Source organism: Tetrao urogallus (genome assembly GCF_951394365.1).
Source record: "Tetrao urogallus genome assembly, chromosome: 2".
Lineage (NCBI taxonomy): Eukaryota > Metazoa > Chordata > Aves > Galliformes > Phasianidae > Tetrao > Tetrao urogallus.
The window spans coordinates 26,764,916-26,779,546 of record NC_136814.1 but is presented as its reverse complement, the minus strand read 5'-3'; the positions used below and the strand labels follow the sequence as shown (position 1 = coordinate 26,779,546).

The 14,631-nt window shown below is 41.4% G+C and overlaps 1 protein-coding gene across 1 annotated transcript in view; it reads left to right on the top strand.

Annotated features, from left to right (window-relative positions):
* PLB1 (phospholipase B1) overlaps positions 1-14,631 on the top strand; it is a gene marked incomplete at both ends in the record, with an annotated part of 80,588 nt that overhangs the window by 33,288 nt on the left and 32,669 nt on the right. Inside the window, 12 exons of the mRNA XM_079532825.1 lie at positions 386-451; positions 1,102-1,202; positions 3,529-3,610; positions 4,646-4,750; positions 5,381-5,476; positions 5,953-6,024; positions 6,594-6,653; positions 7,013-7,073; positions 7,527-7,585; positions 10,314-10,381; positions 11,393-11,436; positions 12,476-12,584. Of these exons, the coding sequence (XP_079388951.1) occupies positions 386-451; positions 1,102-1,202; positions 3,529-3,610; positions 4,646-4,750; positions 5,381-5,476; positions 5,953-6,024; positions 6,594-6,653; positions 7,013-7,073; positions 7,527-7,585; positions 10,314-10,381; positions 11,393-11,436; positions 12,476-12,584 (923 nt within the window). The remainder of the gene's footprint in view (positions 1-385; positions 452-1,101; positions 1,203-3,528; positions 3,611-4,645; positions 4,751-5,380; positions 5,477-5,952; positions 6,025-6,593; positions 6,654-7,012; positions 7,074-7,526; positions 7,586-10,313; positions 10,382-11,392; positions 11,437-12,475; positions 12,585-14,631) is intronic.

Genomic DNA, 14,631 nt, shown 5'->3' with positions numbered 1-14,631 from the left:
GTAGGAGGTAAGGAGTATGTAGCAAGCATGTTGCTAATGTTTCGTGCTGCAGAAGTTATCTTACTGTTACAAGAGTTGGTCTCTTTTAATATTGGTCCATTGCATTTAAGAGTGGCCAAGACCAGCATGAGGTGGAGGATGTTGTGATGACTGATACTGCCTCCTGAATTTGCTTCCTCTCTGCTACCTCTTTTGTTGTGAATAAATAAGACAGCTGTGATGGGAAAGAAAAAAAGCAGAGACAGAGGAAGTTTGCACAGGAGTCTGTTACCAGTGACCCAAGAATTAGAATATGAATGCTGCTCTGACAGATGCCAAATAGTCACTACTGTACCTGCTTGAATAAACTGATCTACAATAAAACTCTGTCCTCTTATTTCAACAGATACGCTTTTCTCCTGAAAACTACACCTATAATATTCAAGTAGCTTTGGACATGCTTCACAAAGAGGTAAAACAAATTTTTCTAGTATGTGTGAATGGAGGTTGTGTCCTGTTTGTGAAGCTGCCATTGGTTACTGATAGAGATTTCAGATCCTCATGTATAGGAAAATCCTTCTGAGAGGCAGAAAGGGCTGCAGAAATATTTTACAGAACGAATAAGGATGTGCTGAGTTCTAGCTGATGTTCTACAAGCAAATCATGTAAAAAGAATAACAATCTGAGCAAACATTATATTCAATGACTATGAAGTACTTTGCTCATTTACTACACTGCAAACGAACTCAATTTTGTTGTTTTTAAAATCAATTCTGATCCTGTTGGTGAGGATGAAGTTGATGGTAGACTACTGAAAAAGTCAGTCAGTATTTGAGCAGTGCTGGGGCCCGTTACACCTAGTTTGGACCTTCTGGATACCATCATTTTCAAGTACCCAGTCCATTAGCATTCAAAACAAAAATAGGTAGTGCACATAGGAGCTGTAATTTGGTATTGTCTGAGAGGGGATTAATTATTAAGAAAGTACTTTGCACATTGCTGTTATAAATAATGTAAGCTGTCTGAATCAGAAGGCTGTTCTCTGAGGCCTGCTGTGGCTATGTAAGGGAGGAGATGCGCCCTGCTCCAGGCTACGGCTGGGTTTGCTTGTTCTCTTGGCAGGTTCCACGGGCGTTTGTGAATCTGGTGACAATCCTTTCTATAACAAGCCTACGAGAGTTGTATGCAGAGGAAAATGTTTCCTGTCCAAGGCTTCTTATGAGGTCTGAAAATTTCTATGGCTCTCACTGTGTTCACTGAAGGCTGCAAGGTCTTCTTGGAAACTTCCTACAGGGAAAACGTTCTACTATTTTATCTGTGTATGCACATGTATCTGGACAGGAATTTCCACCTGGCATTTAGAAATACCTCTGTCTTTCTCTGTATCTGGGTCCCACTGTAACCACTTTTAGCAGAGCTGCCATTTTAATGACTTATTCTGCAAAGGAGTTCAAGCCAGAGCTGAAAACTCAGCTGTGCATTCTGTGGGCAAAGACAGAAGAGAAAAAAAGAATCGTTGGATCATAAAGGTTGGAAAATACCTCTAAGATTATCTAGTCCAACTGTCCACCTACCACCAAGAATGAGAGGTTTTTTTTGTTTGTTTTTAAATTGGTCACATTAATCTAGAGATTAACTTCTCTACAGTCTTAACTCTCTCTCTTTCTTCCATTGTTTCTGATCTCTATAATCTCATCATAGAGATTGATAGACGTTATTAGTTACTATAGAGGTTATTAGTTTTCCTGTTAGTTAGCCTCTCAAGACATACCACTTGTTGCTGTTTGGCTGAGCAATCCTCCTGGGTCAGTGCTAGCCTAACACTGTGTGTCAGGTCTTTGCTTTAGCAAGCTCTCATGGTGACTCTTATGGCTGCCGTGTCCCCCTAGACTTACTCCTGGCAGGGCTTGCCTGATTTTGGAAAAGCAAGAAATATCTGTTTTCCTAGGCAGACGTGCAGAATAGCTTTGTCCTGTGAGTGTAGGCAGCCACTGCTCCTCCTGCTGCTTAGGTCAAGAAGCTTGTGCTGTGCAGCCTGGTCTAGTGGTTGGCAACCCTGCCCACAGCAGGGGGGTTGAAATTAAGTGATTTTTAAGGTCCTTTTCAACATAGGCCATTCTATGATTCTATAAGGCAGCACAGAGTACAAGAGATCCTTGGAGGCCAGAATCACAGAAGAACTGCAGGGTCTCCTGTACCCAGCTGCTTCCCTGAAATATCTGCCTGGAATTCATCCCATCGAATCACTGCCCTCACAAGGGAACCTGCTGCTGTTGACAGGGCTGTTTCAGAGACCTGGTAGGTCCCATGAAATAGGATGTTTTTCCAGGAGAAGCGTAAATGCAGCTCTCTCAGTATGATTTAGGGACTCTATGCTGGCAGCTGATAGAAAAAAAAAACCAACAGGTTTTAAATTTAAAGTGCTGGTGCTTGTAATATCCAGTTCCATTTCTTTTTAACAAAGGCTATGTGCACTGTAAATCTCAAGATCCTAATCATTGGTCAAGGGCAGTTAGCAAAGGCAATAAGATTATATCAAAAATACATATAACCTCCCATCATTTGAAGAGCACATAAAATTTAACATATGTCTGACTGACTGCAAGCCAAGTTTACAGCAGACCCTGTGTGGAATGACAAATGTCATGTTCCATGGAAAAGGCTTTTTGACCTCGAAAGCTTGTCTGTCTTTCGTGAGAGCAGTAAATAATCTAAAAAGAGATTGCATCTTCAATAATTTTATCTTGCTTGTGTTAATAACATACTTTTGAAAATGCTATTTGTTAATTTTATTTTTCATATAGATGTTCTGTAGAAGTAGATTCATGTTGTTTTATTTGTTGCTCTCTATTCAGGCAAGTTTGGAGGTAGGGACATACATATACATCCACTACATTCCTACAGGAAGTATTACTCTAAGAGCTCTCTCAGGATTGACACTATGACCAAACTATAGGTTATTTAAAGTGAGTCATTTGTTTTTATTTGAGTTTATCAAATCATACTGAGATATACCCAGAAAGGAGGAGCAGCAGAAGAAAAAAAATCATGTGCATCCAGGAAGGTTTTGAGTCTCTCCAAGAATGAAGACTCTGGCATCCCTCTGGGCATCTATTGGTGCTGTACCAGCCTCCACATGCCACAGTTTGAATCTAAAGCACCTACTCTTATCCACTGTAAGGGTGGGAATTCAATTCAAGCAGCTCTACTCCTGCCTTGTTATTTCTAGAGGTGACCCTCAGTTCCTTTAGCAGGGTAACAGGTGCCACAGGGCCTCTGGTCAAGACATCTGGCTTCTATCTGCTACTCTTTCTTTCTCTCTGCTGGCTCTTTGTTTGCATGAAGCCTTTTTCCTATGTTCATAAATCCCTAATAAACACGTTTTTGTTCAAGGGTTGGGGCTGTGAAGATACTTGGAGATGAGGCTATGTGCTGTGATTGAGCAGTCAGAAAATTCCCCCTCAGAGGAGATTTTTAACCATGCAGCTTTTCAGTTAGCAAAAGGGAAAAGGACCAGCTGGGTCCCAGTGTGATGTTCTCATCCTGCAGGATACTGTGCCCCTGTGTATTGAACTATGATGACAATTCCAGTGAGTATAAGCAGTTGGTCTACTTCAACAAAAGGTATCAGGTAAGGCTCGTGCATTTTCCTATTTGCCTATTTACTTATACAAATTTAATATAATCCTTCTGTTCTTCTCCACCCAAGAAATAGGGGTGGTTTTTTTGTTGTTGTTGTTTTGGTTGATTTTTTTTTTTTCCTGCAAGTAATAAACAGATTTTTATTAATAATAGCAGAGTTGGTGGAAAGGGACTTACCCAAGTGACCACAGAGCAGGGAATATTTGGAGCTGGAAAGCAGCTTGCACTCATTTTAATGACATGTGTAGCTGTGATTTAACTAAAAAGGGGGAGGGAGGAAGCAAGGGGGTGGAGTGCTAGTGAGGAAAATGGGAACTAGCTCAAGATCTTTACAATTCTGGTTTGCTAAAATAATAATTAAAAAAAAATGAAGAAAAAATAAAAAAAAAAACAGATGAGGAAAAATCTGTTAAAGAAACATAAAAAGCAGAGTATGTCAGAGTTCCGGAACACTGGAACAAGCTGCCCAGGGAGGCTGTGGAGTCTCCTTCTCTGGAGATGTTCAAGACCTGCCTGGACACCTACTTGTGCGAGCTGGTGTAGGAAACCTGCTTTGGCAGGGGGTTGGATTCGGTGATCTCTGGAGGTCCCTTGCAACCCCTATGATTCTGTGATTCTGTGAGTGCCAGTTGTTTCTCGATCACTTACCTTTTTGGAGATGAGATTAAGTCTAAGAACATGATAAATCAGCAATGAACTTCAGGCAAGGGATAGCAGCCAAATAGAAAATGCTTCAGTGGCTCTAGAACATTTTTTTAGAGAAAATCTGATTATTGAGCAGGTCGCCTGCCTGTGCCACTCAGGTCATGACCCACATGCTGCCTCACTGCAACGAAACTTGGTTTGAGACTCCCTAAATGACCTGTGTGTTTGCTGCCTGGTATATGCTGATCATTGTGGCTGCATCTGGGTTTCTGCTCAAGGGACTGGGAATCCCTGGATGAAGTTGTGCAGTAATGAGAGGCCAGTGAGCTGGATGTAAAAGAAAGAACAATGACAATATTTTTTTCTTGGACTCTGTAAGGTGAGGACCCGTGAATTAGTGGAGAGTGGAAGATATGACACTAGGGAAGACTTTACAGTGGTCGTACAGCCTTTTCTGACTCATATCAGCATGCCCAAAACACAGGTAAATAAAAACAAAGCCCTCACTAAATCCTGGTGCAGTCTGATTTTTTTTCGGAGTCATACTGGCTTCTTTTTGGTAGATGTGACAAAGCAGAATTCTGGCCTAATAATTATCATATTCAGTTAAGATAACATCCAAAATTGCACAAAATGCTTATGAAATAACTTGGAGGTAATGGGATGACACTGTTTTAGGCACTGGGTCAACTCCTCTGCAACTACAAACAACTGCGCAGTAGATATTTAGTTCAAAGTATTAACTGGGGAGCATTCATCCTACATCCCTCACACACTGCAAAGTTCTGTCCAGTACTTTGGTAAAGCTAAGACTTCTATTATAAAAACCCACTTTCCATGAAAGGCTATGTGTGAGTCTCTGGGGAAATAAAGAATATGATCTATGACTCCATAGTGGCCTGTTCCTTAATACTTTGGAAATCACGTGTTAAAAATGCTTAAAAGGCTTCTCAGTCTTGAGTTACCAGTGTTCTCTGAACCAGTTGGTTCTTCTGGTCTCAGAGGCCCTTGAAGCTCCTTTACACTGAAGTCAGCTGGAATTTTTCAAAAGGGATAGTGCATGGCTTACTGCACATTTACTGCTCTCTGTGATGGTACCTGTCTCGTTCTCTAGGAGGGATTTTCTGACAATTCATACTTTGCCCCAGATTGTTTTCACTTCAGCCAGAAGTCTCATTCGCAGGCTGCACGTGCTCTGTGGAACAACATGGTAAGATTTTAAAGCTGTATTTGTCACTCCTTGTCCTCTTCAACTTGCTCTTGGCAGCAAAAAGAACCCTGAGGAGCAGCTATACAGCTAGTCCTCTCTTTTCTGAACTGTTAATTATGTTTATAATAAGAAAGAGTATTCACATGAAGAAAAGTCACTTCAACTGTTAAACCAGTCATAACAAAACAGCAAATCCCAGGACACGTTAAGGCTATGAGTGTTAGGCTTTTCTTGGAAGATTCTGCACACCTGGCACTGGTCATCCAACTGCATTGGTAGCACATGGGGGGTTAGCCTTCTCAGTATGAAAAGCAGCAGTCAGTGGCACAGACAGAGCAAGTGCAGTGCATGGCGTCTGACTTGCTCTATTGCAGAGGTGGTTTCTAGTGATTGGCAGTGCAGAGTTACCCTCTTTTCTATGATGCTCATTTGCTTTTTGCCTGTGCCTTCTTCTCCCACCTTTCATTTTCTCACAGGTGGAACCTGTAGGGAAGAAGACGGATGACCAACAAATGGAAAATGAAATTGTCCTCAAATGTCCAAGTGAGGTAAATTGCAAGGGTATCTCTGTTTGTGCGCTGGTGCTGGAGGTGGCTGGGACTCTGGGTGAGCTTTCACTAGCTCCCAGAACTAAGCAGTGTCCCATCCCTTCATAGTTTGTGCCACTGCCACTAACAGCAGTATAAGCAGTCAACTGCTTAAAATGGAGATCTGAGGGCCAACTTCCTCAATCAGCCAAAACACTAGGGTAGAGTATTTTGCTTTCCTGTTATCCATCCTGAATGAAAGCTTCACCAGGAGAAATGGAATAGCACTGACACCAGTCAGCCCAGCTTGGCTGATTTGTTGAAACTGCCTCTGGCTGGCACAAGCCAGTCCTTTGATGGCAAGCTTCTTGCTAATCACATGCAGTAGGGTCCTGAGAGCACTCTGTAAATTCAGCTGTCTAAAAACAGTCCCCCTGTTACCGGATTTTTAAAATGCCATTTCTTTTTTTTATCCTTGGGGTTTGTTTGCATCAAGCTGCTAATCATCTACAGAGATCTAAGACTGGAATCTTGATGAGTGGAAGTTTCTTCTGATGCTTTGCATTGATTCAGATTGTCTCATTTTGCAGGCTGAGCCATTCCTGAAGACGTACAAAAACAGTAATTACACGTACCCTAACCAAACTCCAGTAAGTGTCAACATCAGCATTTCACAGCATCTGTTCCTGTGTAGTCATGAATCATGCTTTGCACTTCAGGTGAAATCAGTCTTTGGCCAAAGGGCACAGAACAGGAAAGTACTTGCTTGAGTTAGGCAAAACGCATCAAGAAAAGCTGTAAGAACACATCCTCAAACAGCACAGTTATCAGCACAGGATGCTAATCCAAACAACACTCAATCTGTCTATTGAATTGGGCAACCAAGGCCTTTATGTTTACTTACAAGTTAAACATACTCTGGTTTATCCAGTTGGCCTCTACTAGGGAGATCCCAGTTACAACTGATTGCATTTCCTAGCCAAATATTACTCATCTTTCTTCTTTTTAGAATTACGGAAGCCAGCTGCTATGTGAGGACAGGTCTCCATCCTCCCCTTCTCCAACTTCAGGTAGTCTTTGTTTTCAGATATAGCAGCATTCACTTCTTCAATTCATTTCATGTTGTCTTCTCCTTAGACCTTCTATGCCTTCTTAAAGCGTTTAAAATAAATATTTTCAAAATTTTAATTTTAAAATATTTAAAATAAAATTTCTGCTTTATCTAGAATTGCATTATTTTATCATCTTGGTGATGGATATTGATTCCATGGTATTGTTATTTGTTCCTTGCTCTCCTGTCTTTCTAGTAATTATGTTACCTACTGAGAAAACTGGATATTGTGCAGATACTGCTGCTACAGCCATTCAAGATGAGCTAGAAAGTGCTCCTGTTAAATGACCTGAGTACTGCAAAAGCAATGTGGCTGAGCATCAGATTGCATGATGGCATGTTTTACATATGCCGGGATGAAAAACCATGGCTGTTCTCTATCCAGTTTCAATTACATCTCTTTCCTTTGCAGTGCATTCCCTAAAGCCAGCTGATGTGAAAATGATAGCAGCCCTTGGGGATTCTTTGACGGTAAGAAGACAGTGTTTTTAGTGTTCTCTTGGTAGAACTACAAACATTTGCCTTCACCAGTGGAAAGGAAATAGCTGTTTTACCTAGAAGTAAAGATTCATTCACTCACAGATGATAATAGCCCCAGCAGCTAGAGCAAGAAAGGTATCAGTTCTCCAGCACCGTGTTCCCCCCACGCATATTTTCACATAATTTTCAACACAGGCAAAAATATAGGCAAATCCTTTTAAGAGATGCTTAAAGGTTTGCTGAGTCAGAGACAGGGAAGATCCCACCCTGTTGAAACTAATAGGGCTTAACAAAAGCATTAGGTTTCAGTGTGTCACAGTTTTTCTCAACAGGATCAGGTTAGTGAACTTGTCCTTTTGCCTGGCTTATTTTTCTTTAATAGTGTGTGATTAAGAAACGTAAGATAATAGCATTTTATTAAATTTGTCGTTAATGAGATGTGGGTGTGAAAGGGTGCAAGTTTTTGACTTTGTCAGTTTCAGAAGATAGTCTTCTTATTTTGTCTAACTCATATCTAGTTTCTTTATCAAGTTGTAGATCTTGTTGAGGATGGTTATCTTTGGTAGGCTGGAAAGAATATCCAGATACACTAAATTTATGTAACATCATTATCCCTAATGTTCTTCTACTGGCAAAAAGCTGAAACTTTACAACCAGCTCAAAGGAAACACTGGGCAGAAAAACATGACAATGAAAGACATGAAAGACATGAAAGACAAGACAAGACATGAAAGACAAGGACATTGTCCTTGAGAGCAGCTCGGCAGAGAAGGACCTGGGGGTCCTGATGGACGAGAGACTTAACATGAGCCAGCAGTGCGCTCTGGCAGCTCGAAAGGCAAATGGGATCCTGGGCTCCATCAGGAGAGGGGTGGTCAGCAGGGACAGGGAGGTGATTGTCCCTCTCTACTCGGCTCTTGTGAGGCCCCATCTGGAGTACTGTGTCCAGGTGTGGAGCCCTCAGTACAAGAAAGACATGGAGATTTTGGAAAGGGTCCAGAGGAGGGCGACTAAGATGATCAGGGGGCTGGAGCACCTCCCCTATGAGGACAGGCTGAGGGAGTTGGGCTTGTTCAGCCTGGAGAAGAGAAGGCTGCGGGGCGACCTCATTGCAGCCTATCAATACCTGAAGGGAACCTACACCCAGGAGGGGAGTAAACTCTTCAAAAGGGCTGACAATAGCAGGACTAGGGGAAATGGATCCAAGTTGAAGGAGGGAAGATTTAGGTTGGACGTTAGGGGGAAGTTCTTTACGAGGAGAGTGGTTAGGCCCTGGAACGGGCTGCCCAGGGAGGTTGTGGATGCCCCGTCCTTGGACGTGTTCAAGGCCAGGTTGGACGGGGTCCTGGGCAACCTGATCTAAATGTGTATGTTCGGTGGCCCAGCTAGGCAGGGGGGTTGGAACTACATGATCCTTGAGGTCCCTTCCAACCTGGGTGATTCTGTGATTCTGTGTGATCTGTGATATGACTGGAGTACAGGTTCTCTGAATGTGAACCTTAACAGCTAAGATATTGTGCATACAAACGATGCAGCCTTTACAACTCTCTGGCAGGCACGTTGCCAAAACTCCTACATGCAGGAGTCTACCAAAATAAATAGCAGTATTTCAGTGCAAATCCTGTAATGTCGACAAATGCAAGATGGTATCTAGATCCAGTTGTCATCATAAGTATCTAGGACCCTGCATGTGTTTATGCTTCTAAGTATAGTCTGTAGAAACTGGTAATAAAATCTGTTCTTGCAGAAAGAGCAGTTGTACATTGCTATCTGAACTGCATTTGGCACATAAATATTTTTTTCCTGAATACCAGTAGTCAATTAATTCGATAAAGCTCAAAATAGAGGAGAGAATCATAGGATCACTAAAGTTGGGAAAGACCACTAAGAGCATCTCATCCAACCATCAGTCATCCCCACCGTGTCCACTAACTGTGTCCCTCGGTGCCACATCTACACATCTCTTGAATAACTCCAGGCATAGTGACTCCACCAGCATCCTGTGCTGGGCAGCCTGTTTTCCAGTGCCTCACCACTCTTTCTGAGAAGAAAATTTTCCTAATATCCAACTAAATTGCCTTAGTTTGGCTTAATCTGAGGTAGCAGCAAATCATCTGCCTGGTACTGTCCTGTCCTAAGGTACTACCTGGTGTCCCGTTTTTGCATAAGGCTGTAGCATCACAGCTGGCAGCATCATAGCTGAATTCTTGTGTTTTGTTAGAGATGTCATTGTCACCTTGCCTCTTTCTTCACTGAAAATGTAAAGTGCTTTCCTTCTTTCTCTAATACTATAAATAACTCTGGCACAATAGTTTTCAAATTAGTGTAAATGTATTACAAGACTTCCTTCTGAGATATGTTTGTTTTCTGTGATGAATTAATGTAGTGTTGCTTATAATTACCCTGAAAGTTTTACAACTTTGAGATCTTTTCATCATTCTTGAGTAATGCAATGCAAATGAGTTACACAGATCACCCAGACCCATGAGAAGAAGGCCTTTGTTTCATTGCTCTCTCATTTATTTTGTGCATCGTACACAATATGATGTTTGTAAATAATTACAAAAAATATTGATGCATTTTTCAGGAGGGAGGCCAGATGCTTTCTAAAGCTTTTGAAGAGATGCATTCAAAAGTAAATAAAATGACTATGTATGAATGACTATTGTGTTAGTAATTGTGTTTTAATTTCATTGTGTTAACGAAAAATAATGTCCAGGCTGGTACGGGAATTGCGTCATACAGTCTCATGGATTTGGCTACTCAATTCCGTGGGTTGTCATGGAGGTAAGTCTTCAGCCAAGGTGACAAGGTAATGTCTTTATTACTGGGAAAATGTTATCTTCCATGTTTTCTGGGGCTTTCAACTGTCAGAAAGTGAAAAAAGGTTAACTTTTCTGGCTAGTGTTTCTTCGGAAGCTGTATCAAGCCAGTGTCTGTCACAAAGCTGGCTTTACACAAAATGTTCTCAGCAACAGACCTTCAGCCTTTTAACTACTCACTTGCTTTTATCTTCAGCTCCTTGTGAGTTTGTAGCTTTATGGTGGGGCAGAGTTGGAGAACCACAGCACTGGAGCAAAATCACTGATACAAGCAAGTTAAGCCTTGTTGCTTTGGGAAGATCTACTCAGTGTTTGACGCTTCTGAACTATTTGTAGAATAATGGAAAACAGTGTAACTGCAGATCTTTTACCACATGCAACACAAAGTCATAGAAGGTTAAACCAGAGGTCAGATGATGATGTAGCTCAGCTGACAGTGAATGAAGTAATTTTGTGCTGTCCTAACCCCTCTATGTAAGCCGCCAGAGTGTGACCCAACAACTGAAAAGTTGGAGAAAACACACTCTTATGAAGGAAGCAGGAAAAGTGATGAAGGAGCTGCTGCTACAGCCCTCTGTCACTGAAGGGACTGGCTGCTTGGTGCTGCCTTAGAGTGGCTTCTTGAGGCTGGAGGTTGTCTTGAAATTTCCGCTGAAGTCTGCAGCACTTTAGGGCTTGATGATTTAAATATGTAGCTGTCTCACACACTTTTCTGCTATTTCATAATGACTAGCTGTGCCCCTGCACAGCTGCATGCACATAAATCCTTCTGACAGGTGACTCTCCCACTGAAACCTCAGCCATGTTCTCCTCAATAGCACTTCACTTCTGTCTTTTCCATGTTGTATGGCAGATTGATAGTTGTCAAATTAATCACCCTTCACTTTTTCTCATGATGCGTAGTAGGTTTTCTCTTTCCTTATTGCTTGTATCCAACTAAAAGATGAGCAACTTGAATTTCTCTTTCTCATTTTAGTATTGGAGGGGATGACTCATTAGAGAACGTTACAACTCTACCTAGTAAGTAAATGCTTCTGCAGATCTAACTCAAAAGACTGGAGAGAGGGAATGTGCTGATTAGCGATAAGTTGAAATGTCTCTAAGCCACTTGAAAATAGTTTGCAAAATTTACCTTTCAAAGAAACAATATCCTAGGACTAATGAAAATATCTGTTCCATCAATGAGGAGCAGCTACAAATTTCCTCCCTTTCCTTTCCCTCTCCCCTCTCAAACTGCTTGGTGAAGTCTGTTTGAATTTCTAAATAAGCCTACCATGAAAATGCTCAAGGTGCAATTAAATTTTGTTTTTAATAAATATTCTACCTTGTCTTTTTCCAAAAAGAGATGATTGCAGAAAGCAGACCTATTTAGTAAATCTGGCTAGCTCGCATACATGTGACTTGCAGGGAATAATTTTGTTTTCGCTGAAACTAGCTGCTTCTCATAACTCAGGCTATTGTTAATGCAAAGCCACTGGAGCTTTAGTTTGGATTAACAAACTGGAGTAACAAACTTCTATATGAAGTGAGCCAATAAACCATCCTTCTGTGTCCTGCCCTTTGTTACAAGCAGAATGCAACACGAATATAATCAGAATGTCTTATTGATTATAAGAAATTCATTGATTCACTGGGTGCTATGACCTTTGACAAGTCCTTCGTTACAATGTGGTTAAACTGAGTCTTATAGGTTAAGGTGGCTTTCATAGTTTATTATGAGACTGTTTTCACTGTCATCTCAGAATTTCTGTCTACCTCTTGCTGGAAAGTACAGCTGAGGCATTAAGAACGTAGGGGGAATTCATTGGCACCATGTCTGAGACTTTATTCTTCTTTATCAGTAGTGTGAGGTGTTGCACAGCTGCAAAACAGGCCTAGCTGATCACTGGCTCCTGGTGAGCTAAAGCCCCTCTTAAGCTCAGTTCACTCTTGCTGCTGTTTGGTGGATGGAAAAAGCAGACTGGAGGCTGCAGCAGCCGTACTGTGGCAGTGCTGGTGTGTGCCAGTCCCTGTGTGCAGGGAACAGATGTGGTCATTTTCTCTTACTGCTCTTTTTCAGATATCTTTCGGGAGTTCAACGCTAAGATCGAGGGCTATTCAACTGGCACAGGGAGTGAGAATGACCCAAACGCATTCCTTAACCAGGCGGTTCCAGGAGCACAGGCTGAGTATGCAGCTTTTTGCTTTACCTTTGTAGGAGATGGATGCTTTGTCTAATTCACTTTCAACTGTTTCAAACGCTGTCACAACTTGCTCTGAATAGCAAGCAAAACCAGTCTAGTTGGAGCTGAAAATTAGCTCAAAACTTATTAAATGTATGAGCTTATTTCATACCTGAGCTTTCAAATGCAGCCAGCTGTCCTGGTTATGAGATCCACAAACAAGAAATTGGCAGACATTTTTTGGTGATTTATCTGTGTCTCTGTCTATACATTTCTGAGAGCGTTTTCAGAAAACGAACATGCAGTGAATCGGTAAAGAGTTACTAAGATAAAAAGTAGGTAAAATCTCCCAAAAGTGACCTCAGGCATCTGGGTAGACAGGCAAAAGTGGTCAACAGAGAAGGGGGAAATTGTCCACAGTCTGGACTCAAAGGAGAACTGCTGATGGTCAAACATAGGTTTTGGTACATTGCAGACCTCATGCACTTGCAGCCGGTGCAATAGCAATTGTTAGACTTCGGTTCTTTGATTTTAGTCACACCTGGGGGACAGCAGAAGTTGAGCTTTTTATACACTGCTTATCCTAGGAATCCCTGGCTTCTGATTGAAAGAGCCAGTGCTGCTTAATTAACAAAAGAGAAAGCTGCTGGAATTCGGTCATAGTTTGGGCACGGGTTCTGGCAAGATCTTGCCTGGGTTTGACATTCTTAGCTGATATTACCCAGAACTGAGTAATTTAATCTTATGTTTGTTTGAAGAAAAATTTATCTTACTTCCTGAAAAGGTTTGGGAAGTGAAATTCAGTAGCAAAGTGAGGAGTTGGGAGTTTGCTGTATCTGAGCAAAGATTATTAAGATTTATCAAGACCTTGCAGGTAAAATCCAGAAGCCAAGCAAGGTGTTGGAATTTGCTGTATCTAAGCAATGATTATTAATCTTTAACAGGTATTGTTTATTACTCCTGTAGATCTTTAGTAGCTTTTGACTCGCACAAGTTATCTCAATAAATGGCTGTATTTTCTGGCCTGCTAGGTGCTCTGACATATCCTACAGCCCTCATACTTGAAGGAATGGATTTTGTTACCTAGCAGTGACTGAATTATCTGTTTCTGTGTATCGGTGAAACACTTGGAAGAGCTAAGGCTCTGATTCAGCCATTCCAGACAATTTATCCACACGTTGCTATAGGCAGCATATATTCAGAATAACTTTGGGTTTTGCTTGTTGTAGGGAAAAATGGCAATAGCAGTTGTCTTGCATTTTGTATCAGTTAAACCCTAAACAGGTGTTGTGGTTTGTTTGTAATTTTGGAGCGGGGGAAGAACTTGAAACAGGATATACAACTTGTAAAGTCGCTAACTTTACTTAAAGAAGTTTGTGTCAGTAGTGACCAAGGCATTACTATTAGATAGTTGGTAGTAATATGAAATGAGGGGATGGATGTTAGTCTAAAGGAAAATGATCTATTTCACTTATACCAATTAGTCTTCTCCTCATACAAACAGCTGGGGTGGATAAGGAAGTGGAACTGTCTGTATTCTGCAGACATGTTTTGTAAATAGCCAACAGGGAGATGAATAAGACAATTGTCACAGGCCACTGCTACTCCTCTATTTATTTTGGATTTGTTCTGCCTCAGACAAAAAATATCCCTTCTTCTATGATCCAGGGGGAAAAACAGTCCATAAAAGAAAGATAACACTGATATTTCAGAATTAATTATCGCCCGGTCCATACTTATAGTAGCCAGTCTAGGAATTATTTTCTAGAGATACTGGGCCATATCTGAAAGCGGGCAGTTCTGCACCCTTACCAGCTTTGAAAAGCAGATGTAACAGTTCATTCCAGTGAAATCAGTAGCTGCCTTGAAAAGCTGTTTGGTGAATACAGCTGTGTAGGCAAAAATGTAGGCAAAACTTTGTTGGGCCCACCCCCATTCATTGTCAACGTGCTTAAGTGCATGCTGGAGCTAAGGACATATCTGAAATGTGTTGCTGAAACAGAGCCTGGCTCACATCTCTGATTTCAGATGATGAGGTTAGGAACTTAAGACT